Genomic DNA, 27,127 nt, shown 5'->3' with positions numbered 1-27,127 from the left:
GCTAAAAGATATATAAAAATATAGATAAAGTTGAGAATAACCCCTCTCAACATAGATACAATAACCGAGCCAACAAAAAGCTAGCAAAAACCTTTAAAATTATAAATATAATTAATTAAATGAGAAAAAAATACACTTAATTTTTGTCATCATTGATTTATATTCTCTATACAATGCACAATATTAAAATCAAAAGGAAAATAATTTGCAGACATTGGCATGGTGTAGACATATTCCAACAAATACCCAGATTGACAAATGGAAAGAAGAGAAAAGTAATTTTCGTGATATATGTAAGAAGAGATAAATAGAAAATTAAGGTATATGCTAGGTGTTTGCACAGTTTGTATGTCCGAGTTTCAATAATGAGACTAAAATTACTCTCACACACTCGAGAATTTTGAGAATAGATATATTTTCCTTGTTTTGTGCAGAATCAAGTGAAGCATCATTGCCCTCATTCCATATCACCATAGCTAATGCATGCTTTGGATCTTTTTTGTCAGCTAATAGTCTAAGTTCTTTCATGGTGTCCTAGTTAAAGAGATGAGTGAAATTTTATGATTTCAGACCCAATTCAAAGGTTATAGAATAATCTTAGGAAAATTTCGATTGCTTACCTTCAATTGTTGATTTAGGGCACGATCAATTTCCTGCAGCAAACTCAGATCTACTGCAAAATTCAATGGTTGTACTACTGATAGTGCTAGCCTCTCCATCTTACAGGGCTGGGTTTGATTCTTGAACTTTTGGGTTTGTAGTTTCCTCTACCACACTAACACTGATTCAGGTGCTTTATGCGTATTGGAATTCGCAATTTTATAACTCCTTTAGTTTTTTTAGAATTAATTTTCAATTTTGGAAATATTAAATATATTTCTTAATATTACATTTAATAATATAAAAATATTTATTTTCTATATTCTAGTCAAACTTTATTTCCTTCAATTTTGAAAAAAAGAAAATTCATCAATGGTAAAGTAAACTACCCATTTAATGTCTACCCATTTCAAAAATTTAATTTTTATTTATTACATACAAATCCACCTATTCAATCTTAAATTTATTAAATAAACGTTTTTTTATTAGTTGTTTAATCACTGAAAATATATATTTTATGTAATATCACTAACTATAATTTTATTAAATAAACATTAGAATTATGAAATTTTTTAGAAAATACTGATCAATTTTCGAAGGATTTAATTTATACGTACTAATAGTGTTAAGTGTTTTACACATGCATCTAATCACACTTTTCAAATTTTCTTTGAATATAATTTTAAATTCAAATATCACATGGCATATTGATGGATTCTGGTTGAATGAATTCTAATTAAACTAATTCTAATGAAGTGGATCATGGTACGAGTTGCCTACTGTGCTGCACAGGTACTGAGTTGCAAGAGGTGTTACTCCTAGTTGCTGGCTTGCTTCATTTTCTTCTATGGAGTGCAATCTTGGAGCGTGTGGTACCTAGTTGCTCATGCTCACTATTGCTAGCTTTCTTGTATCTTTTCTCTGTAGTCATTTCCCTTTAACTGTTATGTAGTTTCCTCCTTTCTTTTTCCTTGTTTTGTTGTCTTTTCTATCTTACTTGGGAGAGTTTGTTCCCAAGGCTATTTTATCAATGAATTATCCTTTCTCTTTTCAAAAAATTAAACTCTACCTTTTAATCACTGGTAGACTAGGATTGAAATTATATGTATTTGATTTCCTTTAATAGAGTAAAGTAAAGATTATAATTGACCCTTCTAGAAAATATTTGTGGTCAAATGAAAAATAATAATATTTTTCAGTTACCACTAAAACAATATTTTATTAAATAAGGTCATCATTTACTCTTGTATTTTATAAATATTTAATTTCACATTTGGGAAAACTAAATTTACTACAAAATAATATATTTTAAAAAGGGAATAAATTTGGTTTTTATTTTCTAGTCAAAGTTTCTTTTTAAATAAATACACATGCATTAAATGTCTTAGCCCTCAATACATTTTTATGTGTTACCAATTTTTATTTTTATTTTCATTTATTGTATGTATCTACCTTTCGAAGTCTTTTATAAGGAGTTTATGACAGTCAGTATTTTTAATATCACATAAATATTTTAATTAAATGGTTTATTTTCTAATGTGAAAATTAATAATTGGATATGTGTTTAAAGAAGTTTAGGAGTCTCACTTGTGAAACATATTTCATAAACTAAATAGATTAATGTATTTTGGCTTGCTATTTATTTAATTAGAATTTCTATTTTACATAATATCTTTACATAATTTTTCATTTAATGAAGATTAGACTATGAAATATTTTTCAAATGTCTGCTAAAACAATTTTTTCAAAACTTTCAAAAGAGCGAATCACATCAACTTATACTTAATAGCATTTATCACGCTTAAACAGATAACATAACTCATTAATTAATCTCATAAAATATCAACGATTTCCATAATTAAAATTTTTAAATTTCTGATTTTCAGTCGTTTCTTTCTCCCACATACTTTCTTGAGGAATTTCACGATTATCAATTTATATTCATTAGTAGGCGATTTTGTTTTGGGATTTTGTTTTAAGACTTGTTTTTTGCATGTATTTTGAGACTCAAAAATGACCTAAAAGTTAACGTACACAAACTAGCAATCATCAAGTGAGTACTTTTGTCTTGATAAACAAGTACCTTTTTTCCCTAGATAATACCCACAACAGAAAACCATGACACTATCCCTAAGGCTTAGAAATCACATTAAATATGTCTCTCACAAAAAAATCATTCTCTATAAGCATCGCATAAGAATCGAATGTCAATGGTGGTAAAGAGGAGAAAATTAAAATCTCTTGGAGATTTTGGTAAAAATGAGAAGGCATTATTATTTTTATAACTCAAATGGAGGACAAAAATTTATGCATCTCACTGGGCAATAGAGAAAAAATTAATATTTATTATCATCAGAGAAACATCATAATATGGCTTCACATAAAACTTGAAGAAATGGAACAAAAAATAAGATGAGTCTACTACATTTGATTAAACAATAGCAATATAGTACCACTTCATCAGGATTAAAGGCAACCAAAAAGGGATCCAGTTCAAGTATTACAGGACGGAAGATCAAATTGCAAGCATTTTCGCGTTTGTAAAACGATTCACTAAATATCCAAATTTTTCAAATACAAACATTATTTGATAAGTTTTAAAATATTACTTTCTAAATTTTTATCCTTTCTTCTTTATTATTATTTGTGGAATACAATTCATGGAAAATGAGGAGTGCCTAAGATGATATGTTTTAAACGTTATCCCACAATAACAATAATAATGTTGTGCATGTCTAATCTTAAATAAATTTACAAGTGAAGTATTTTGGTCATTTCTTAATGCTTAATGTGTGCTTTTATTTTTAGTTTTATTGCTTCAAAGTTAACTAAAATTGGCGACATTTTATTAATGAAAATAGTAGTATAAAACACTTTGCGAAAAAACTCACTAGTACATTTAGAAAAACACACAATCTAAATACGTGTATCTCCTTGTAATGTATCCGATAAGAATGGATTGTACTCATAATATATGATTTTTACTTGTAATATAAATTCCTTTCTAAAAGAAAATAAAAGCGACACACGTAAAACTATCATACGATTACATGATAAAGTAGTACTTAGGTAAATAAACTAACGAACTAAGGATTTGGGTTCAAGCATGCAGAAACCTACATTTTTTTATATATATAAAGGCTTGTTCAACCTGCATTTCTTATTATTTTTTTGCTATACTCTTACCATGGAACATTCAATATCATTTTTATCCCATTTTTCTCTTCTCTTGGAACATTCATGATCATTTTCATCTTTATTTCCATGTCTCTAGCCGAACAAGAAGTTTCTCCCATCATACTAGGTTCACCTATGTCCTACGAGGAAAACAAAAACAAAGAACGAAGACATTAATTTTAGCTACATTCCACATAGCACAAGGTTTTCTTTTGAATATAGAGTATAGAAAATATATACTTCTTCTTTGAATGTTAAGTATAATGTATGGTCATCTTTAGAAACGTTTTCTGGAATATTTGTCCTTGTTTTTCGAGTAGTTCCATAAAGAACAAATTGAATTACTTCAACCATTGATCTCAATTTCTTTTTGGATGGAAAGTGCTCAAAAGCATACCAAAAAAGTATATACTTTAGTTGACAACTTATGTTATCAAAGTTATTCAACTGGTTGCCTGAATTACCCCATAGGGTTATTATAACCTCGTTCTACTGGGATAAGTTGTTTAAACGAAAAATAGGTATATTTCTAAATACATTTTTCTTAAACACTATTGGTTGAGCTAAGATGGAGTTATTTAACCTTATGGGTTATTTTAGACAACATCTTGAATTTCTTGAACATATAAATTTGTATAGTCAGTAATAAGACAATTCATACATTATATATAAAAAAAATACATAGATATTTTTTTAGAAATCATTTAGAATTTTATCTTACAAAGTCTCGAGTTCTGGTTCCCCTCTTTCTGAATTCAACATTTCAATGTTATGATCTTTCAACCAATGTAAATCTGTGATATGGACATTTATGGTACTCTAACGTGTTTTTCTGAGTGTGCTATTTACAGGCTCTGACCTCAATTTAATCTCACACAAATCAGAAGCACTGTGCATAAAGAGTGACCCAAGCAACGCTTTCGCAACATCTATGTTCACTCTGAACAGTAGAAATGCTTCAGAAGATCTGAAGTCTTACAAGCTCTGATATGGACTCAGTCACTTGAAGTTCTGAAGATCCAGACGTTCTGACAACCAAGAAACTCTGAAGGTTCAGATGTTCTGATGGTGTAGAAGACTCTGAAGATCCAGAAGCTGAAAAGTGGAAACTCTGATGTCCTGAAGCAAGATGACTCTGAAAACCATGTACTTCCCTCTGAGTTCAGAATCAGAAGATACAACGGTCAGAGGATCTGTGCTTTCCATCTGACTCTGATCAACTGGCTTCACAAGTTCCAACATGAAGCATTCCCCTGATCAGAAGTCTACTAGGTTTAAAGGTCAAGTCACTATCCAAGTACAAAAGCAAATGTACTATCCTGACGACCTACCTAACATTCTCAGCCACAGCAGAAGCTGGAATTTCCAGAACTGCCCTCCAACGGTAGCATTTCCATGCAGCGTTCAAACCCTAATCCTTGGAGTATAAATAGAGGCTGAAGAGTGAAAGATGCGGTTGGAAGAATTACACACGCGCAAGCTATATTCAAAATCTTCTAAGCATTATTTCATCTGAATTCATTGTGTTTACTATTAGCTTTTCAGAAGCAAATTCCTTGTAAACATTCTTTCTTAAACAGTTGTTTAGTTACCTTTAGGAGATCAAGTTTGATCGGATCCTAGAGAAGACTAAGAGAGTGAATCTTAGTGTGAGCTAAGTCAGTGTAATTGTTAGTCACTTGTAGGTCTCAAGTGCAGTTGTAACATTTACCTGATTAGTGGATTGCCTTCATTCTAAGAAGGAAGAAATCACCTTAACGGGTGGACTGGATTAGCTTGAGGGATTTATCAAGTGAACCAGGATAAAAATCCTTGTGTGCTTTTCTATCTCTTATCTTAAGCACTTAGTTCTCGAAAGATTTGTTAAAATCTTTAAGGTGGAAGTTTTATCTTGAAAACGTTATTCAAACCCCCCCCTTTCTACCGTTTTTCACACCTTCAATTGGTATCAGAGCGCGGGTTCTGATTACCACACCTAACAGTGTTCAATGATCCGGGCCGGTGTGAAAAACAATGGCTACCACCAGTGAAACGCAAAAAGATGGTTACAATGCAAAGCCTCCCATGTTCGACGGTCAAAGGTTCGAATATTGGAAAGATAGACTTGAAAGTTTCTTTCTGGGTTTTGATGCAGATCTCTGGGATATTATTGTGGACGGCTATGAGCGTCCAGTTGATGAAGAAGGCAAGAAGATCCCAAGGTCAGAGATGACTGCAGATCAAAAGAAGCTTTACTCACAACATCACAAAGCTAGAGCAATTCTTCTAAGTGTTATCTCTTATGAAGAGTACCAGAAGATTACAGATCGTGAGTATGCAAAAGGCATCTTTGAATCCCTGAAGATGTCTCATGAAGGAAACAAGAAAGTCAAAGAATCAAAGGCATTGTCCTTGATCCAAAAGTATGAATCCTTCATCATGGAGCCAAACGAGTCCATTGAAGAAATGTTATCCAGATTTCAGTTGCTTGTAGCTGGAATACGACCTCTCAACAAGAGCTACACGACAAAAGATCATGTCATAAGGGTCATCAAAAGTCTTCCTGAAAGCTGGATGCCCTTGGTGACTTCAATAGAGCTTACGAGAGATGTTGAGCGTATGAGTTTAGAAGAACTCATCAGCATACTGAAGTGCCATGAGCTGAAGCGCTCAGAGATGCAAGATCTGAGGAAGAAGTCAATAGCCTTGAAATCCAAATCTGAGAAGGCTAAAGCAGAAAAGTCAAAAGCCCTTCAAGCTGAAGCAGAAGAATCTGAAGAAGCATCAGAAGATTCTGATGAAGATGAGCTGACTCTGATCTCTAAAAGACTCAACCGTATCTGGAAGCACAGGCAGAGCAAGTACAAAGGCTCTGGAAAGGCCAAAGGAAAGTCTGAATCCTCAGGTCAGAAGAAGTCATCAATTAAGGAAGTCACATGCTTTGAGTGCAAAGAATCAGGGCACTACAAAAGTGACTGTCCAAAATTGAAGAAGGACAAGAGGCCAAAGAAGCACTTCAAGACCAAGAAAAGTCTGATGGTGACTTTTGATGAATCAGAGTCAGAGGATGTTGACTCTGATGGAGAAGTCCAAGGACTCATGGCCATTGTCAAAGACAAAGGAGCAAAGTCAAAGGATGTTGTTGACTCTGACTCAGAATCAGAAGGAGATCCTAACTCAGACGATGAAAATGAGGTATTCGCTTCTTTCTCAACCTCTGAACTGAAACATGCTTTGTCTGATATCATGGATAAGTATAACTCTTTATTGTCTAAGCATAAGAAACTGAAAAAGAAATTATCTGTTGTTTCTAAGACTCCTTCTGAACATGAGAAAATCATTTCTGATTTAAAAAATGATAACCATGCTTTAGTGAATTCTAACTCTGTGCCTAAGAATCAAATTGCTAAGTTAGAAGAAGTTAATGCCTGCGATGCCTCTGATAGTAAGCATGAATCTAAGTATGAAAAAATCTTTTCAAAGATTCCTGGCTAAAAGCGTAGATAGAAGCTTAATGGCTTCAATGATCTATGGCGTAAGCAGAAATGGAATGCATGGCATTGGCTATTTTAAACCAATTAGAAATGAGCCTTCTATGCCTAAAGCTAAATCTTTGTATGAATGCTTTGTTCCCTCTGGTACCATTTTACCTGATCCTTTACCTGCTGAAGTTGCTAAACCTCCTCTTAAAAAGGGATCCTTCTCCATGTCTAAATATCATGCAAAAATTCCTTTACATTACCATGTTGAGAAAACCCAAGGTGATCAGAACCTCTGGAGTAACTAACAAGAGAGGACCCAGAAAGTGGGTACCTAAGGATAAAATTATCTATGTTGCAGATATCCTTGATAGCTCCACTGAAACACCAATCATGGTATCTGGACAGTGGATGCTCGCGTCACATGACGGGAGAAAGGCATATGTTCCAAGAGCTAAAACTTAAGCCTGGAGGCGAAGTTGGCTTTGGTGGCAACGAAAAGGGTAAAATTGTTGGTACTGGTACTATTTGTGTAGATAATAGTCCATGTATTGACAATGTTTTATTGGTAGACGGCTTAACTCATAACTTATTGTCTATAAGTCAATTAGCTGACAAGGGTTATGATGTTATCTTTAATCAAAAGTCTTGCCGGGCTGTAAGTCAGATCGATGGCTCTGTTCGGTTTAACAACAAGAGGAAGAACAACATTTATAAGATCACATTTATGGTACTCTAACGTGTTTTTCTGAGTGTGCTATTTACAGGCTCTGACCTCAATTTAATCTCACACAAATCAAAAGCACTGTGCATAAAGAGTGACCCAAGCAACGCTTTCGCAACATCTATGTTCACTCTGAACAGTAGAAATGCTTCAGAAGATCTGAAGTCTTACAAGCTCTGATATGGACTCAGTCACTTGAAGTTCTGAAGATCCAGACGTTCTGACAACCAAGAAACTCTGAAGGTTCAGATGTTCTGATGGTGTAGAAGACTCTGAAGATCCAGAAGTTGAAAAGTGGAAACTCTGATGTCCTGAAGCAAGATGACTCTGAAGACCATGTACTTCCCTCTGAGTTCAGAATCAGAAGATACAACGGTCAGAGGATCTGTGCTTTCCCTCTGACTCTGATCAACTGGCTTCACAAGTTCCAACATGAAGCATTCCCCTGATCAGAAGTCTACTAGGTTTAAAGGTCAAGTCACTATCCAAGTACAAAAGCAAATGTACTATCCTGACGACCTACCTAACATTCTCAGCCACAGCAGAAGCTGGAATTTCCAGAACTGCCTTCCAACGGTAGCATTTCCATGCAGCGTTCAAACCCTAATCCTTGGAGTATAAATAGAGGCTGAAGAGTGAAAGATGCGGTTGGAAGAATTACACACGCGCAAGCTATATTCAAAATCTTCTAAGCATTATTTCATCTGAATTCATTGTGTTTACTATTAGCTTTTCATAAGCAAATTCCTTGTAAACATTCTTTCTTAAACAGTTGTTTAGTTACCTTTAGGAGATCAAGTTTGATCGGATCCTAGAGAAGACTAAGAGAGTGAATCTTAGTGTAAGCTAAGTCAGTGTAATTGTTAGTCACTTGTAGGTCTCAAGTGCAATTGTAACATTTACCTGATTAGTGGATTGCCTTCATTCTAAGAAGGAAGAAATCACCTTAACGGGTGGACTGGATTAGCTTAAGGGATTTATCAAGTGAACCAGGATAAAAATCCTTGTGTGCTTTTCTATCTCTTATCTTAAGCACTTAGTTCTCGAAAGATTTGTTAAAATCTTTAAGGTGGAAGTTTTATCTTGAAAACGTTATTCAAACCCCCCCCCCCTTTCTACCGTTTTTCATACCTTCATAGAGGTCGGGGTGGCAAAAATTTAAAAGCAATGGAAGAGTTAAAGGAAGAAGAATATGCATGGCAGCAAATACCTTCTGGTAACAATAATCTTCCTTCTTTATCTATGATAAATCTGGCCATGGACCCAAGATTGTCACTATAGATGCACTAGATGAAAAATTGCTAATCATTCTAATAGAGATTGGCATAAACTAGAATCATTTTCTCTTCTCTATTCACTACAATTACTATAGAAGTTTTGAGTTCTGGTTCAAGAAACATCATAAAATAAAAAGTTCATATCACAAAAATAGTTTATTTCCTATATTTTCCCCCATGAAACTTTCGCTGCTCCAACATAACATATGTTAATTCACTCTACTCTTTCTTTCTCATTCTTATGTCTACACTACGCGGATATCTACAATTCATTTTCCATTATTAATTATTTTCACGCTTTCAATCAAAAATGGAACAAGAAAGTAGCATAGAGAAGTGTAAAACCGGGATATGTTTAAGGACTAAAAGCTAGCAACTCACCATGTACATGTCAATGTGAAAGTTATTATCATGACATATAGCTGGAATTTCAAAGTAAAATGAAAGTTGACCAGCAGACTCAGTGGTGTGTGGTTTTCCTCTTTTTGGCGCACCCTGTGAACAACTTCTTTACATGTAAGTCATATAAATTATTATTTTTTGTTAATGTTCAAAAACCAGCATTAATCTTTTGTGGCAAAGCTCACCCCAAAATCATTTTTTAAACACAAAATATTTCTCTCTCAAACCCTCCAAAGTCTCGGCCTTACTTACCCAAACATAACCAAAGTTTTCTTTCAACTCTTTTGAGCCATAAACCATTTCCTCTACTCATTCAAAAGCCATATTAATAAGGTTAAATTAGAAATTATTTTCCCATTGCTTAAAGCTCAAGAACGCATCAAAAACCAAGTTTTTTTCCTAGAAACGCAAACCCTAGCATATAGGTTTAAAATGTGATTTTCAAACCCAAAAACTGGCATAGTTCTCGACCTCTTCTCTTTGAATACCATGGAAAACTTTTCTTCTAAAACTAATTTGCTCACAAGCAATGACTAGGGTGATTATGGTAAATCTATCATCAAAACTCAAAAATACATTTTTGGAATGCTCTTGACATCCACAACAACTTTTGTGAAGGGCTTAACCTAAAGAGATCAAAACTTCATTTAAAAAAAGAGAACCAAAACCAAAAGTTTGCAAGAACAAAACCCATCAACTTGAAGATCAAGATACTAGGAAGCACTTTTCTAAGGCCATCAAGGGAAAAACTCAAACATGCGTCGGTCACTCGCTCATCTCAATCAATCGCTCTCTAAACTCGAATCCCAGTCATGAAAATATTTCCAACATTTTCCCCGGGGTCCGGCTCGTTTCCGGCCTAAGAACACATTTGTTGAAAATACTTTAATCATAGAAATGAATTCCTCTAGACATTATGTCTCATTCAAATTCCCTAAAAGTTCTCAATTAGCCCTCTTTCCTCACGTCGAGGTTCTTTCGCGAGCTCCAAAACGAAAGCATATCACCATCACAGTCATTTTTCACTAAATCAAACATATATACATCGCCATAAAGGTATAGAAAAAGTTAAAATCACACTCTAACCCTAGTTATGGTTTTGTGACGTTCCTACAGCAAAGCGTTCTTTTCGAACTTTTCAAAAGAGCACATGAATTTAACAAGGTCGTTCTAAATCACACCATGGCAAGGTATCCTCATTTTAGATGAGTCATGAATACATATACTCTTACATAAAACACACAAGGCACACTAATCACATCAACTTATATTGTATAGCGTTTATCGCGCTTAAACAAATAACATAACTAATTAATTAATCTGATAAAATGTCAACGATTTCCATAATTAATCTTTTTTGTCTCTGATTTTAAACCTTTTCTTGCGGAATTGCAGTCCTCAATCTATGTTTATTAGTAGGCCATTTTGTGTGGGGTTGTGTTTTAAGACTTGTTTTCGGCTTATGTTTCAAGATTCGGAATGGACCAAAAAGTTAACATACATAAACTAGCAATCATCAAGTGAGTACTTTTTTCTTGACAAAAAAAAAGAGTAATCTTTTTCTTAAAGATAATGCCCACAACAGACAACCATGACACTGATCTTCGAAATCTCATTAAGTTAGTCTTTCCCGAAAAATCATTCTCCATACGCACCGCTCAATGATCGAATATCAATGGCGTTAAGGAGGAGAAAAAGAAAATCTCTTGGAGAGTTTGGTAAAAGTGAGAAGGCATTGTAATTTTTATAACTCAAATGGAGGACAATAATTTACGCATCTCTCTAGGCAGTAGAGCATAATTTACTCTTTATTATCATGGGAGAAACATCCCTAATAATTGACTCTGCCCTATCATTATTAACAGTCCTATACTTACAAGAAGTAATTTAAATGACTGGAAGCTACTGTCAAGTAATAATATAAACATTGTATTTACAAAAATGATAGCCAATATACATTGATATCAAGGATTTCAAAGAATTATATTACATTATTATGTACATCTAACTAAACAAATGGGGCCGTTTAACCTACAATGACATCCGTTTGGATGAGAATAGGATTAAGAAGCACCATCTGGATTTACAGTATATACAATTACTCTGATATAAAAGAATCACCAGACCGGCTCCGTCACTGTACATCTGCAGCCAATGCTCATGTTCAGAAGAGGGAAATGGGACAAACAGCATGAAGCATAAATAAGAACTCAATTTACAATGCAGACAGACGTCACATGTATTCCGAAATAAATTTATTACCTAACAGTACTCTCCCCAAGAACAACATTCAAGATCAATAGTTATCATAAAAAATTATCAAGTTTACTAAAAATCGATTCACGGTGAGAAGGTACGTATAATGAAAAATTAGCTTTATAGCAACCATCATAGCTAGCAATGACATTCCAAACTAACTAGCCAAAAATTTCTCTTCTCACCCGCTAAAACCTAGCTGATAAAGTGCATTTTGTGCTATCTTCTACCAAGAATGGAAGCCCAACTCACATGATTAACGAGAGACAGGCCCTGTGGACAAAAAAATGCTCTTCTGAATATCCTTGGTCAGTGAAGCACGTGTATTACTCGATCCTCACATATTCTGCATATCAAATTGGAAAAAAATGTCACAATAACAATAGTAATGCCAATTTAGTACAAATACAAAGTAATATGTTAATAATGGTACCATTAATCAGTCTTCTTCCCAGGGTTGTGCTGGACAATATTTCTCCATGGACTCCTTTTTACGTTCGGGATCAAGGCTGAAAAGAGGGAGGGGGATAAAACAACATTGGTTGTATCCAGTTTAAGCAAAATCAGGAGTTAATAAACAGAAAATTGAAAACTGAGAAAATAATCATTTCAAATCAAATGTAGTTTATAACATCGTACCTATTTCTAAATCCAAGAAGAGCATAGTGCACAGCACTTGCACAAGCTGAAGCAGGAGCCATGGCAGCCGCAGGAACTGCTCGTACAGCTGCAGCCAAGGCAGGTCCTGCACCTGAACCACGCTGGAACTTTTTTAATGGGTTCTGAACTAACACAGCAGCAGATTTCCCAAAGCCATCACTGAGACTCTCACAAGCCTGTAAAAAGAAAATTGGCATTCATACAGTCAGGATGAGAAATTAAAAAACACAATGCAAAGTTGCAAACACGTCGAAATCAGGTTATTATCCAAGCATCCTACTCCCCATGTAAATGAAATTGGGTATTTGAAATATAAACATACATTTACAAGAAACTTACCCAACAATGAACATAATGGTTTCAATAGGTCTAGTGATACTTCGTAACACCACAAACATTGCTACTGCAAGTTACTTATCTGGCTTTCATTTACTCAACGCATGTTTTTTCTAGCCTTTCATTTAATAGTAATACATGAAGAAAAGGAGACAAGATAAAGCACTACATCATTCTTGTTAGATATCTTGTAAATAAGTAGGATATATTTTATTTATGGTTATTAGGTAACCTAATCCTGTAAATAGGAAAGTAATCATGTAAATAGGTAAATATGATATTTCTAGGAAATTTTGTATGTGCTTTTATGGGGTCTATTATATATGTTGACCCCCCGTTGTGTAGTTTAGAGTTTAGACACACGGATTAAATCTAACGTTGTCTCGGTATCTACTAATTTTACAATTCTCAATATGTTTGAAATTCTACCTGTTGAATTCCTTGTTGGGCATCCTTAGGTTGATTAGATCGAACATCGATCTTTGATTTATCTTTTACAGGCAGAGGAACTGGCGAAGGTATGCTTGCAAGAATATATTCTGCTTGGAGAAGAATATCATGCGCACCAGCAGCTAGATGAACTCCAAGTCCAACAGCTTCAAGAGAAATGCTTCGAAGAAATGCAATTGTACCTATAAAAAAAAAATTAAGCATTACTATGAAATTGAAAACTGGTAACGAGTATGACAAATTAATGATCGAATTCCTTGGTTGAGAAAATACTAATCAAACTTAAAATTATGTAATGTATATTTTATCAAATTCAGCTATGGAATCTTTAAAAGTCCCACTAACAGAAAATCAAAACTGACTTTGTACAAGTTGTTGCAACTAGTACTAATTCACAAGGGAAAAGACTCTTTAGCTGCCACTAGTTTAAAAAAAAAAAATTATAGTTAATTAACTAGTTAACCAATAAACTAGTTAATGGGTAATTCTCACTTATTAATCAAAAGTTTAAACCTCAAATTTTTAAATTGCTTCCAATGTATATCAAAACCTGTTTTCGGTCCAACTCAAGCAACCTGAAAATCTTCAATGTAATTTAACAATGTCCACCGCAATCTTATAACGTAAGTTTTAAAAAATAATAAAAAGCTAGCTCTAGCTAAATAACGAACTCCAAATAAACAATTAATCCCTAATCCTGATACTAGAAGATTGGCAGAGATTATTATTCAAAACTAAGACCAAGATGCTCAGCTCCATTCAGCTACATCATTCCCCAGTCCCCACATATAGCTGAAATATAAGAAGTAATAGTATATGAAATCCAGTGATAGCAGAAGAGTTTTGCAGTCATAAAAAATGACGGTGGCAGCTCCATTTTTTCATCAAGAAAGAAAATGTTTTGCTTAATATCAAAATTTAGATATAGCCAATCTTACACATAATGAAACCTTAAGCGTCGCAATTTCTAAATATATGCTTATGCCTTATGGGACTGACTTCCAGACACGTTAGCACTTCCAAGTACTGACATATATCTCAAACATTTTCATGAACTTAAATTGACATTGCTGATTATTATTTTGCTCCGATATATAGCCAAATTATACAGGTAACCAAACAAGTGAAGAAATATCAATCAATCTAACCTACCTCTTTGCATACCCTTGAGCACTCTCCGCTCCTTCTTGTAGTTTTCTACTGGGGACGAAACCAGCTTAGCAGCACCAGCCCCAACTGCAATTAATGACCGTACAGTAGGAAGCCCCCGCAGTACTTTATGAATCTACATAATGAAAATTAAAAATTAAGAGGACTAAAAGTAATACTCACATCCTCAAGCAATATAATCCAAGATACCATACCTGATTCTGAGATATATCTTCCAGCCACTCCCCTATAGTTGTTTCACAAACACTGCCCCAACCATAGATGCCAGAAGAATGAACATGTTTCAGGTTAAGCTCAACCCCCTGGGACAATTTGCAAACATATTATCAATTCCAATAACATATCCTGACAAGAAACTATTTTTACTATTATGCAAGCTTCATTTTCAGTAACATCAGAGCAATGTGTTATTTAACAATAATATTATCATAAATACAAAGGTAAAAAATTCTTGATAGTTGATATGTAATTTTCAGAGTACACAACCAGGAGCAATGTTGCAGCAGCATATACATAACAAAATCATTTATCTGGTTAGACAGAAATCCAGGTTAATTTAAAAAAGAATGGCTTTAACAGAATCTTGATACTGACAAATGTACCAAGGTATCTTGCACTTTTCTATACTATATAAGCACACAAAACTATCTATCGCTTGAACTCTCCCCACCAAGTAATAGTATAGGCAATTTCGCTGATATATCAAAAACTGATGCTACTATTATAACACTGAGTCTATTAGATGAAAATATGGGTAATTAGAAAAATTAAAAGTAACAAGAAAGAGTTTCTTAAATAAACAACTAAAGAGCAAAGTCTACCTTCCAAGGAATGAGATTTACAAGTTCTACATACTTCCCACGCCTTAACGCTGCTAGATCTACATGATTGGGACTGTAATCCACCCGAACAAGAATAGGCCATATATCAAGCATCTGGAACAAATCAATATACAAATACATTAATATGATCAGCTAGAAGAAAAGCTAATCAAATTAACATGTCCTAATATCAGGTCTAGGGTGCGAATTAGATTTATGTGTATCTTGAACTTAAAACTCGCCAAAGCACAATTAAAATATAAAGGGGAGTAGTGTTGAATTGATCAGGGGATAACATTTCTTCAGCTAAGCTCAGAAACTAGATTTATTGGCATATTATTTGATTGGATTTCCACATTTCTTTACAGATTTGACTATAAAGTGATTAGAATGGAGTTGGAGAAGCACAAAATTATAAATGCTGATTGAAAAAATCAGTAGTTGAGGTTGTGATAAAATATTCACATGTTCAACAGACAAGTTGTTGTTAACATCTCAACCGTTGATTTCCTAATTAATGATAATAAGCCAACACTTTTTACCCTTTAAATGCACCCTTCACTGCAAAGAAGACAAATCCTTTCTTCACAAACATCACGGCAAACTATAGAATGTACATTCAAGAGGTCTAGTTCAAGCTAAACAAGAAATTAAAAATATAATCATGTTCTAGAACACCACTTGCCTGGAAGTAAGGAAGCAATGCCTCTTGTGCAATTGAATGACAAGCAGGATCTTTACTATTCTCGGGCACAGATTTTGAACCCTCCAAATCTTGACAATTATTGGGAAACTGATCATTCAATGTGTTTTTTCTCCCAAAGAAATCAATAAGAAAATCAAGCTGGCGCTGATGTAGATGTAATAGCATAGGTAGAACAGCAACATTTAATCTGAAAAGGATAAAAACAAACAAGTAATGTATACAGCACTTTTTGCTTATTTATCCTATATTTTATTTTAAATTTGATAGTATACATCATCCAGTGGACTCAAGTAGCAAAGAAACACTGCAATATCGACTATCTCTGAATATATAATAACACAAATAGATCCCAAGTCACAACCCGAAAACAACCAATCACCATGTAAAGCTATATGGAACGAGGCAGCAAAAATTTACAAGCAATGAGGATGTTACATTTTAGCCAAAAAGACATAGCTATAAGTATAGAAATACTTGAAGAAAATTGAAGCAATTCCCATATCACTCAGCTTACTTTCAGTTGCAACTAAAGATGAGGTTTATCAAAAAGAAAAATTATTATTCCTATCATCTACAAAGACAGTTTAAACTTGTATTATAACACTCTTACCTGTACTCCTCAAGGGGAGTTAGAGGATCTGGTCTAACAGCCTCCAAGTCCAACTTAAATGATTTTGAATAAGATTCCCTAGGATGACCTTTTGAGTGATAATATCCGAGCACCTTACAATTCAAAAAAAGAGTTATAAAAACCTAGAAATCGCAATTCCAATATATTTGACATAAAGTCCTGAAATTTAAAGCAGCAAAACTTTCAAAATTACCAGTATCCAAGGTGCATCTTGGCTTCTGTCAAACAGATAAAAATCTTGAACAGACACAGACATCTTAGATACATGTAGTCCACCAACTGGAAATATATCATACTGAAATTTCATCCCAGACAATGCAAGTTCCAAGCAAACAGATGTGTTCCTCCCACAATGTTGCCCTTTTTTCCCTAAATAAAGCCAATCAGAACCACCATACATTTTCCATCTTATGTCAATTTTATTAAGAATCACACGTCCACAAATCTCTTTGTGGGATGGACTATCATTAGATAGAAGCATGCCCTGATCTGCAGCCTTTAATCCAGTTTTTTCATTTTCCTCTGAAATGTGGTTTTCTAGAACTTTTAAAGAGGAGCCTCCATACCATCCGCCACTTCCTCTATCAATATTTCTATGTTCTACATTCCTTAGTTTGTTTGAAGATAGCTCAGACAGAGGGCGTAAGTCAGACAAACAATAGCTTTCTATAATCTCTGGAAAGCAACCATCTTGCAGAAATGAAGCGTGATTACCTTCTTGTCCTATTAAAGGCACTGACTCAGACAAAGTTAATTCAGGAGAGAGAACTTCAGGCCCATCCAAATTCATATTACCAACCTCAATCATGCTTCCATCAAGCGGCATGCAAGATCCTGGGTCAAAATAACAAGATTGTCGTGTATTGTTGTCATTTACTTGAAATACATCTTCACATATTTCATCCATCAAGCCAGCTATACTAGACCCATCCTTTGAAAATTGTTTTGGAGAGGATTGTTCAGAAGTTGAAGCCAGCATATCACGTGTGAGATTCTTACTTTCATTATTAAATTCACTCCTTTGCTGTGCCTGTTGAACAGTATCCCACCTATTCTGCAAATGCACAATGGATTCCTCAACATCAGGGGCAAATAATTGCTGAAGTTGAGAAGCCAAACGAATCAGAGTAGCAGTTGTATCATAGCAAGTTTCCACATTAAGGTGTGATTTAGATAATTCTAGTTCCCAAAGAAGACCATTAGCACAGTTCAGTTTCAAAATTGCCTCCAAAAAAGCCTCCTGAGCAACTTTAACATAACCAGTCTTTTGAAGACTTTCTACACTATAAGTGCTAGGGAGAGAATTCAGATCTGATATCAAATGAAGCAAAAACCCTAGGTCTTGCACTCGAATTTGGAAAACACTTTCAGCTGAATCCGCCAAAGATGAATTTGAAAGCGTCAAGCTGGAAGCAGCCAACAGACAAGAAACACTTTGTCCACCCATATCTTCTTTGACACAAGAAAAGCCAGGCTCTGAAATGAGAACTTCAGTCTGAACCACCACCAGATTTTTCATGTAGGGCTCATAACTAAAAGCAATATCAATCAAGCTGAGAACAAAAGAAGTTGTGTAAGAGAGATTTTGTTCTTTCGCTGAAACACTAGTATCACCTGCATCTTTAGTATTAGGAGCCGGCAATATGAAAAAAGATGATATTACATCAAACCAATCCAATCGGCCGCCAACAGCAATAACTGTGCCACAACTAACAGCTATAGATGTAATATTATGGGAATTCTCTGGATCAGACAGATACATGATATCACAACCAGCACATCTAGAAGATAATGCATTGGAACCTCCACCATTACCTCGCTTCACAGAGGAGTTATTACAAGTAATCAGAAGGAACTCATGATCAGGAACTCCAGTGATGAACCCAGACAACTTTCCTTCACCGTGGGTTAATCGGAAGAAACTAGCTGCCTTAATACCACCAGTATTAGTGACAGACAGTAACTCAAACTTTTGAACCTTCAGCTTGAATTGATGCCACTGTCCAGGAAGTTCACTCTTGATTGAGCTTCTGATGATCTCAGATGTATCCTTACTAATAACAATCTCTACAGAATCACATTCCATAAATATTGATGATTGTGGGACAGAGGGTTCTTTCTCAACAATGGCTTCCTGAGAGGGCACACATGTCAATGCATTCAGCAACTGAAGTAAAAGGTGATGTATGTCTTTATATTGAGAATCATTGACGTTAATCAAAGCTTGAAATAGATGGACATGCACGAGACATGACGAGCTTAGAATCAACTCTTGTTGAGTTTGAGATTTCCAATCTTCCAGATCTTTCACTGTTGATACTGATGCAAACTCGTACCCTCTTCCTGCAATATCATCTTTTCCCCTTGATTGTTCTGAATTAGCAAATAATCTAGCTTTCTTCGCAATCCAAGGACCAGTCACTTGGCCTCCCTGCCAAACTACACGAACAACAGAGAAACAACCCCTTTTACGAGCAATAGAAAGAAAGCAGCTTGCAGAAAATTTCTCATTCGGAACATCATAGTTGATTTTCCCACAGTCATTACTTGTTGATGTGATCAAGTAGATATCCAGATCACAAAAATTCAACTGAAGAGAACGAGCGGCTGCTGAAGGAACTCTTTCCTTTGAACTTGCATTTGAAGCTTGACTACCATCTGGGGTGCAACCCTTGTTGGAAGGTGATGATGAAGTAAAATCAAAAGCAATAAACTTTTCCCAGAAAAATGAAGAAGCATCATCTCCAACCCTTTCGAAAGGAAAACATAGCACAACTCTTGCACTTGAAATTGATATATCACCATGCGAACATTCTGTTGTGGAGAAGGATGTCACAGAGGGACTAAAACCTTCCTTCAAATCACTACGAGATGATCCGCACTTCTCATCTGAGGCTTCAGACAGAACTCCCTTTGCCTTGTTATTTACTTCAAGTGATTTTCCAATTTCCTCAAGCAGGTTAGTGATCACATTTATTACAGGAAATATTACCCAGAGAATAAATGGGGGCAAGTTCAGTGAGAATGATGACATCCCAGTCAAACTACCATCTGATGAACTTGATTGCAAGGTAAATTTGCAATTGGTCACACCAGAAGTTTTAAACAACATAACTTTCAGTAAGCAATCCTTATTCCCAAAGGGTAAATCTGTTGCAGCTTCCCCAATTAATGAATCTGAATCTATATTGTAAGCGCTACACAAAGGGAGAGCATCAAGGACCTTAGCTTGTAGGTGATAAACTAAAGCATTTCGATTTTTAGCATCAATTCCAATGTTCATGAAATTAGCAACTTCTAGTTCTTTCACCCTTCCATCAAGAGTCATACCTTGAGGAGATACCTGTTGAGATTACAATACAATAAAGTTAATGTGAGGTTTATTCAAAATGAGATAGCAGAAAGAAGATAAAGGTAGGTCTCAGAAAGCAAGCATGAAGCCATGGTTAATAACTAGTGAGAATGCAAGGGGGTTCTCATGAAAGAAAAAATTACCCTTAAAGCAACATCAATTTCATGGCACTCTGCAGCAAGATAATCAATTTGTAATCCAGCTGTGTTCCAAATTTTAAGGTCATAAAAATTATTCTCTTCATCAAAGAATGACAAAACAACAGATATTCCAGCAGAAGTCGTCCTGAGATTGGTTTCCACATGTTGCTGTTCTGTTTGATCAATGTCATAAAAATGAATTAGTACAAACAAAGTATCAAAAGGAAATATTATAATTATATATTCTGCAATGCTTATTTGTTTGGCAAAAAACAATAGAAACAGATATCTACCATATATTGCATGCATTGAGGCAAGAAAGAATGGTGTTTGTATGAATTAACTGTATGTATAAAGTTCTAAACCAGACTCTGAAAATAATGAAAAAGCACAGTGCAAACAAAATTGAAGATATAAAGTTTCAATGATCACTACTGTAAGAAACGCCATGAGTAGTCAAGTACCAGAAGGAATATGTAAAGATCCAGAAGCAAGGCTAGATGCAGCAGTAATTGCACTAAAAACTGAACATGTCCAATTCCACATTCCACTGCTCCCTAAAGCCGATTGAGAATTTCTCATACCATCAAAACATTCAAAAAACTGATCCACACTGCAGGAGTTCACATCACAGATTAGCAACAGCATCCAAACGCTAACAAATGAGTCAATAAATGTAGAGGACACTGATAAATGCTAAAATTACAGATATGATTTTGATTTCTCTCTCATGTAGATAATAGCTATCATGAGAAAGAAGAATTCCAGGGACATTGTAAACATCAAGTAAAATTGCACAACATACACATATAAGTGAAATTAACAAAACAAAAGTGTTTACTTAAGAATACAGTGAAGTTTAATTATACAGACGTGTAAAAGTTTTTAGACTCCGCTGTAATACATACAACTAGTAGAGATTTTGAATACTAGAGAAATTTCAAAAAAGTTCAGGTGGAGAGTTATTTTTCCTCCTTTGGGAGGGGAGAAGCATATGTTTTACTTCAGAAGCAGCGGAGGAAAATCTACTATTCAACAAGATGACACAAAAAGAAAAATCTTAATTATGATATTGTCAGAAAAAGTGAATTGGTCAAACTTCATAAGATTCCATAACTGTCAAAGTCTCTAGAAGGATTGCCAACTGCAATTTATCTTCTACTAAATTCTTCTTTAACAATGATGACATTAAAAATGCGCAAAATTAGGACCTACCTTGCCCCAAAATCAAGTTCTTGAATCCCATCTTTATGACTTAGATGGGTAGAGAATGGCACCCAATCTGATATGAGATGAGTAAGGGGTTCTGGATGGGTCAAAGAAACACCCTCAGTGGGCAAACTACCATGACCAGTTATTGTTCCACTGGTGACATTGTTAACAGAATCTAAAGTTGAAGGACATAATGTAGAATTCAATTGGGCAGGTCCTCTTAAGTTGTTACTCCTGCAACCTTTGCCATCATTATTCAGCTTTTTAAGAGTTTCCCATGACTGCAATAACCATTTAATTGTGCTAGGTTGAAATCTTAACACTACAGGATCAACACAAATATCTGCATCCACCTTGCGTATGTCCAAAGATCCATTCTTCCAAGGAATACTTAATTTTATATTTCCACCAAATCCGTCTTGCTTCCCGGTTATGACTGGACATGTGGTTCTATTTGATCCCAAAACAGGTTCACCACACCCTACTTTTGATACATGTTGAAAGGATAACTGGTTATCATCATTATCTATTTTGAGAAGTTCAAGCACTGCCCCATGAAACTTTACAAAGTTTGTTAACTGGCTTATTCCAAGGACATCAACACTTGAACCAACATCTTCAGAAAGACTTGTTCCGCATTGAATTTCAGAAATTCGTAGAACTAAGGTATGATGACAATTTGCTTTCTTCTCTTCATTGTCTAAAGATGGATCAAATGCAACAATTATGTTTGTTATTTTCACATGGAAGCTTGTAAGCAACCACTTTACCATCTTTGCAATAGTTTTCACACCTTCGTGAACGTCTACCAAAGTTGATTTGAGAGCATCATCTGCTATTTCATGCTCAGTCCTAGTTGAGTTATATCTGAAGTGACAATTATCATTATCGACAGAGCCACAAGTTTCATCCTCAGTAGTTGAGATTCTATCTGTGCATGGAGCAACTACTAGTTCGAGCTCATTGAGTTCAACCTCACAACCTTTACCACTCCAAGGCATTTTAACCAACAGGTAGCCAATTGATCCTTCTTTGACCATAACAGATGCTGTCTTGCTCAACTGTTAAAACACAAGCATAAGAAAACAATGAGCTAACTAAAAAATAAATACCATTGACAATTTTTAACAGAGAATACTTTCAATAAAAAAACCTTAGCGCTACATAACAATGAAAACTAGGACCCTATATTAAGATTCACATTATTCCCAAGACAAACACCACTTGATGCACTTAGTCTTCTTGAGAAGTATGAAAATTAAGACCCTACATTAAGAATTCACATTATTCCTATGACAAGCACCATTTGATGCACTTAGACTCTGTAAGATGTGATGGGTGCATGTGCGTGCATCAATGAGAGCATATCAACTGAGGGGAGGGCACCTTCTTATTCAGGGAGGTTGGAGAAGACGAACTTGACCATCCAATCTCACCTGGATGCCCAGTGTTGTTCATCACGGATCGCGGAAAATAGCGAAAGCCAAAAGTCCGCTATGTCAAGCCCTCAGAGTGGAAAATAGCGACAAATAGTGGCAAATAGTGGATAGCGGTGATCCCTCAGAGCGCTACGCCATATCGGCTATTTGACAAAACTGGGATGGCCAAAATAATAAGTGACTTAAACGCCATATGATCTAACATTCTAATATTGACTTTACACACCTGATCCAATGGCAACGATTTTGTTCTCAAGCTAACATTTGCGTCTACAAACAATTAATTGCAATGCACTATCACATACTGTAATTCCACGTATTCCCATCCCCATAGTTTCTACCAGTATAATTAATCTCAGGGTCCTACTAACCAGATCCCTTAAGCCCTTAACCAATTGAGAGAATAAAAACTTGCTATTTTTGAAACCTTAGCTAGCGTTGGTTACTTGGTTTATTTGCTAGCTTCTACTACAAAGAACCAAAGCCAATAACACTACACCCTTCTTCTAGTTGATCCAATACTCTTCCAGTATATCAATTGTCTAACACTTATAAACCTAATAAATGGTATCAAAGCTACGTTCGATCGTATAATTGGGCGTAGTTATATTACGATCCTAACTGTCGGGAACTAGTTAGCATTTGGCTTAATCTAATAATTAATCCCTAGGACAACTCATGTCAAAGAAGCATCAATAATCTCAAGCAAATATATGCAATATATTACTACACTCATCAACATCAACAACCGACGAAAATTGAGGGAAACAAAAAGAAACTTATAAAACATGATAAACAGAAGCATCAGTGCATTACCTTGGCGTTGATGAAGTCGAGATTGAGAGCGAGATCGGTGAGCTGAATGGTACCCTGAGAGAGCTGAACATCGAGCTGGTCAAGGTCGATGTCACCGAGAATGAACTGCCCCAATTTCTTCTTGAGGAAGAATTTGAAAACCCTCTTGAGTGCCCAGCGGGAGAACATGGCTTCCGCTGATTTCGCAATGTTCCACATGGTGATGGTGGGTGGTGGTTTCTTCGAAATTGGGGGAAATTGAGGAATTAGGGTTCCGGCTGAAACCGTGAAATCGGAGAAGAAGGAGGATGACGGTGGGTTGCGATGTTTTGCGGTGGCGGCGACCAACTACGAGAAAGCTCCTCCTCCATACGCAACAACGAAGAAATTGATGAAGATGTTTTATAAGGTTTTTAAAATCTCAATATCAACTTGACTTAACTCTATCATGTTCCTTTTCTAATATTCTGCTTTTTGGTTCGGTTTTCCGTATTCGTGTCGTCTTGTGACTCATGACCTTATCAATTAATTATTTTTTAATTACTTTTATTAGTTTTGATTATTTGGATTTGGATCATATCATTCCATTTTATTTTTGCTTTCTTTTCTTGTCACGTCATTAATGATATCTCACGTATTTCTTTCTTTTTTTTTTATGGTATTTTCGTTATTTTTTTGAAACAGTATTTTCTTCATTAAATGTAAGTATAATGATATATATAATAGAAATTGTGAACAAGACATTAATCTATTTTCATTAACGTGTCATCAAATTGATTGCCAATAATTAACAAGTAATATTATTATATTTTGTTAAATGATTTCAATATATATAGCTAAACATTTTGATATATGTAACAAAAAAAACATTTTGATATATATAAATGTTATTTTAAACAATAAACCCAAAAATAATATTCATCTTTTTTTACAAGAGGGAAAAAACAATAAAATATTCATCTGATGGCTCTTCTACAGGCATGTGCATTTTTATGAAATAATCAATTCTATTATAAAATATCTTAAAAGAGATTAATCAAATTCATATAATCTATTTTAATAATAAAAATATAGGTACTTGGAATTTATTTTAAAAATTTCAAAATTAGTCTAATTGATTTAAAAGTGTCCCCAAATTATAGCTCAAGAGTGGTAAGAGCTAGATAATATATGGATTAGATAGGGGACATCCAGAAATCGATCTATGTAGAGTGCAGTTTGTCTTTCTGATGTTCCAAAAAAAATTCAAAAGTGTTGATTAACAACAACATTCCATCAACTCCAATATAACTACTATGCACTCAAACTTAGAGAGAGCTTTCCCAAATAAATGGGCAGTTGCTCATAATCGTCTAGGATGTTTAAAAGGGAAGAGGAGAAAAGGGTATGGTGGTTGCTAGGTTGGAAAGGTAGAAGGGAGACGAGGAATTAAGTTAAAGAAATGCTCTGAACTTGCTAGAGTTTACTCGGGTTATATGTAGCTGATGGTAAAATGGGATGGAGATGATGGATATTTGGGTTTTCCATATGAAGTTTTTTACTTTTTTATTTTTAATTAGTTTTCTAAGAAATAACACATTAGTTTATGGATGGAATTGGACGGATCTCCAAAATTACTAACGAAGGTAAACATGTGGGATGAAAAATGCAATTTTTAAATTTTAGGGATCAAAACTACACAAAGGATATAAGTGGGAGACAAAAGTGAAACTGTACAATAGATAAATGGTTAAGTGATTATAGAGAGATATTTTACTATTGAAAATCGAAAATTATTATTTCTAAAATCTAAAAATTAGTTGAGAATAATTATAATATATATTGATACTTTAAATGACAGTATTTTATATTTTTAATGTAAAAAATTATGTGTTTGTTGCTCATAAATATAAGTTCTCTTACATATGAAAAGGAATCATTCAGGCTAAGAATAGCATCACGATTGGTTTTGGGGCCAAACTTGGAGCTGGTTCATCATCATTTTGTTATGATAATTGGTTGGAGATTCGGACAATTATATTATTAACCGTCTTATGTTAATATTTTTTATACAACCTTTATTGTAGCAGATGTGTGGGAAAACGAAGAGTGGAACTTGACTCGCTTAAACATGTTGCTGCTGCAACTAGTTTGCAGGAAATTCGGGCCATACAAATTCTGAACCAACCCATACCACAGGTCCCCACGAAATTCGTATTAGTGGGTAGCTCACTTGATGAGCTAAGGGAATGAAAGGTATTGAAGGATGAAGGATCAGGGTTTAAACCCCGATGAAGGAACTAATTTACTAACATTATTAACAAATAGCATTTGCCTATCAAAAAAAAAAACAGGTCCCCATAAAATTCGTTGGAAGAGACTCATGATGGTTGTTACACTACTAGCTCTTCTTATGGAATGGTAGCTTGGAACTTCACCGACACACATGAAATTGGAGGCAATTTTGGAAGTGCAAGGTTCCTGAGAAGATTAGATTAATTCCACCCTTGGCCGATTGCAAAGGAAGCGCTGCCTACGAACGCTAAACGACATCGCAACCATCTGAGTGCGACTGCATTTTGTATCTGTTGTAATGTTGATAGGGAGGATTTGAACTGTAAATACTACGTCTGATCCTAGTTATAAGAACCAAACGAGGTGTTTATCTTGATCCCTTTTAGAAGAACCAAATTGAAGTTTGTGTCATATTAATTTTTTTTTTTTGACATTATTGCTCTTAATAATTCTGAACTAGTAAAATATGCAACTCATTAATATATTGGTAGCGTTTGGTGGCGGAAAGGACATGACAGAACAGAACGGAACGTGACAGAACTGGATGGAACAGGACAATAATGTTTTGTGTGTTGTGTTTGGTAACTCCAAGTCATTAGAACATAACTATAATTTTAATTACATATATAACCCTGCATGTTTAATATTTGATTGAGGATAAAAAATTGAACATGCATAGAAACCGTTTGTTATTGCGTATTTAATAAAATAATCACTTATTTCTTTAAAATAATCACTTATATATTATATTAATTTGTTTTATTGTGTTTTTGAAAAAAAATACAAATTTGATTATTTCTTTAAACTATTTTAAGTGTGTTTGTTAGATTAATTTTTAGAGATTTTGAGAAAAGCATAAGTTGATTCGCGTTTGACTACTCTAATTAAAATCAATTTTTTTAATCTCCTCTCGTCTATCAAAATAGAATTTTATGATAAGTTAAAGTAGCTTTTTCAAATAATCTATTTTCAGCTTTAAAAAAAAAGACGAAACAAACATAATATTATTTTTTGATTTAAAAAGTCATTTTTGATTAAAATAAGTGATTTTTTTTATTAAAAAGTGATTTTTCAAAAATAAGTTGAATCAAACACACTCTAATTGGCTCGTTTGTCGCTGCTTAAAAAAAGTAATTTTACTTTTGACAAAAATAATTGATTTTATTTTAAATGATTTTTTTTAAGTAGAAATTATTTAACTTTGTCTACAAATATAATAAGTGTTTTTCACTTTAAGAAGTGATTTT

General features: G+C 34.4%; 1 protein-coding gene across 2 annotated transcripts; it reads right to left on the bottom strand.

Moving 5' to 3' along the window:
• Positions 1–11,541: 11,541 nt before the first annotated feature.
• LOC130714280 (autophagy-related protein 2) lies at positions 11,542–24,040 on the bottom strand. 2 transcript variants are annotated; one of them, XM_057564184.1, is made up of 15 exons: positions 23,628–24,040; positions 21,376–22,433; positions 20,625–20,773; positions 20,164–20,333; positions 16,862–20,011; positions 16,648–16,760; positions 16,017–16,224; positions 15,332–15,445; positions 14,705–14,812; positions 14,493–14,625; positions 13,320–13,522; positions 12,534–12,730; positions 12,328–12,403; positions 12,080–12,240; positions 11,542–11,783 (listed from the first exon to the last, which is right to left on the bottom strand). In XM_057564184.1, the coding sequence occupies exons 1-13, from the start codon at positions 23,823–23,825 to the stop codon at positions 12,334–12,336; spliced, it is 5,871 nt and encodes a 1,956-aa protein (XP_057420167.1). In that variant the 5' UTR covers positions 23,826–24,040; the 3' UTR covers positions 11,542–11,783; positions 12,080–12,240; positions 12,328–12,333. The 2 variants fall into 2 exon arrangements, with proteins under 2 accessions (XP_057420167.1, XP_057420166.1); XM_057564183.1 differs by having other exon boundaries at positions 12,147–12,240.
• Positions 24,041–27,127: the final 3,087 nt, after the last annotated feature.

The sequence above is a fragment of the Lotus japonicus genome, chromosome 4 (assembly GCF_012489685.1).
Source record: "Lotus japonicus ecotype B-129 chromosome 4, LjGifu_v1.2".
Classification (NCBI taxonomy): Eukaryota; Viridiplantae; Streptophyta; class Magnoliopsida; order Fabales; family Fabaceae; genus Lotus; species Lotus japonicus.
This window is presented reverse-complemented; position numbering and strand designations above follow the sequence as displayed.

Bases quoted from the DNA above. Each gene is read 5' to 3' on its own strand.
- LOC130714280 (XM_057564184.1), bottom strand. From the start codon at position 23,825: ATGTGGAACATTGCGAAATCAGCGGAAGCCATGTTCTCCCGCTGGGCA. The intron at 22,434-23,627 runs GTAATGCACTGA...GTGTTTTAACAG, and splicing joins TCGACTTCATCAACGCCAAG to TTGAGCAAGACAGCATCTGT. The intron at 20,774-21,375 runs GTAGGTCCTAAT...GAACTCCTGCAG, and splicing joins GAACTTGATTTTGGGGCAAG to TGTGGATCAGTTTTTTGAAT.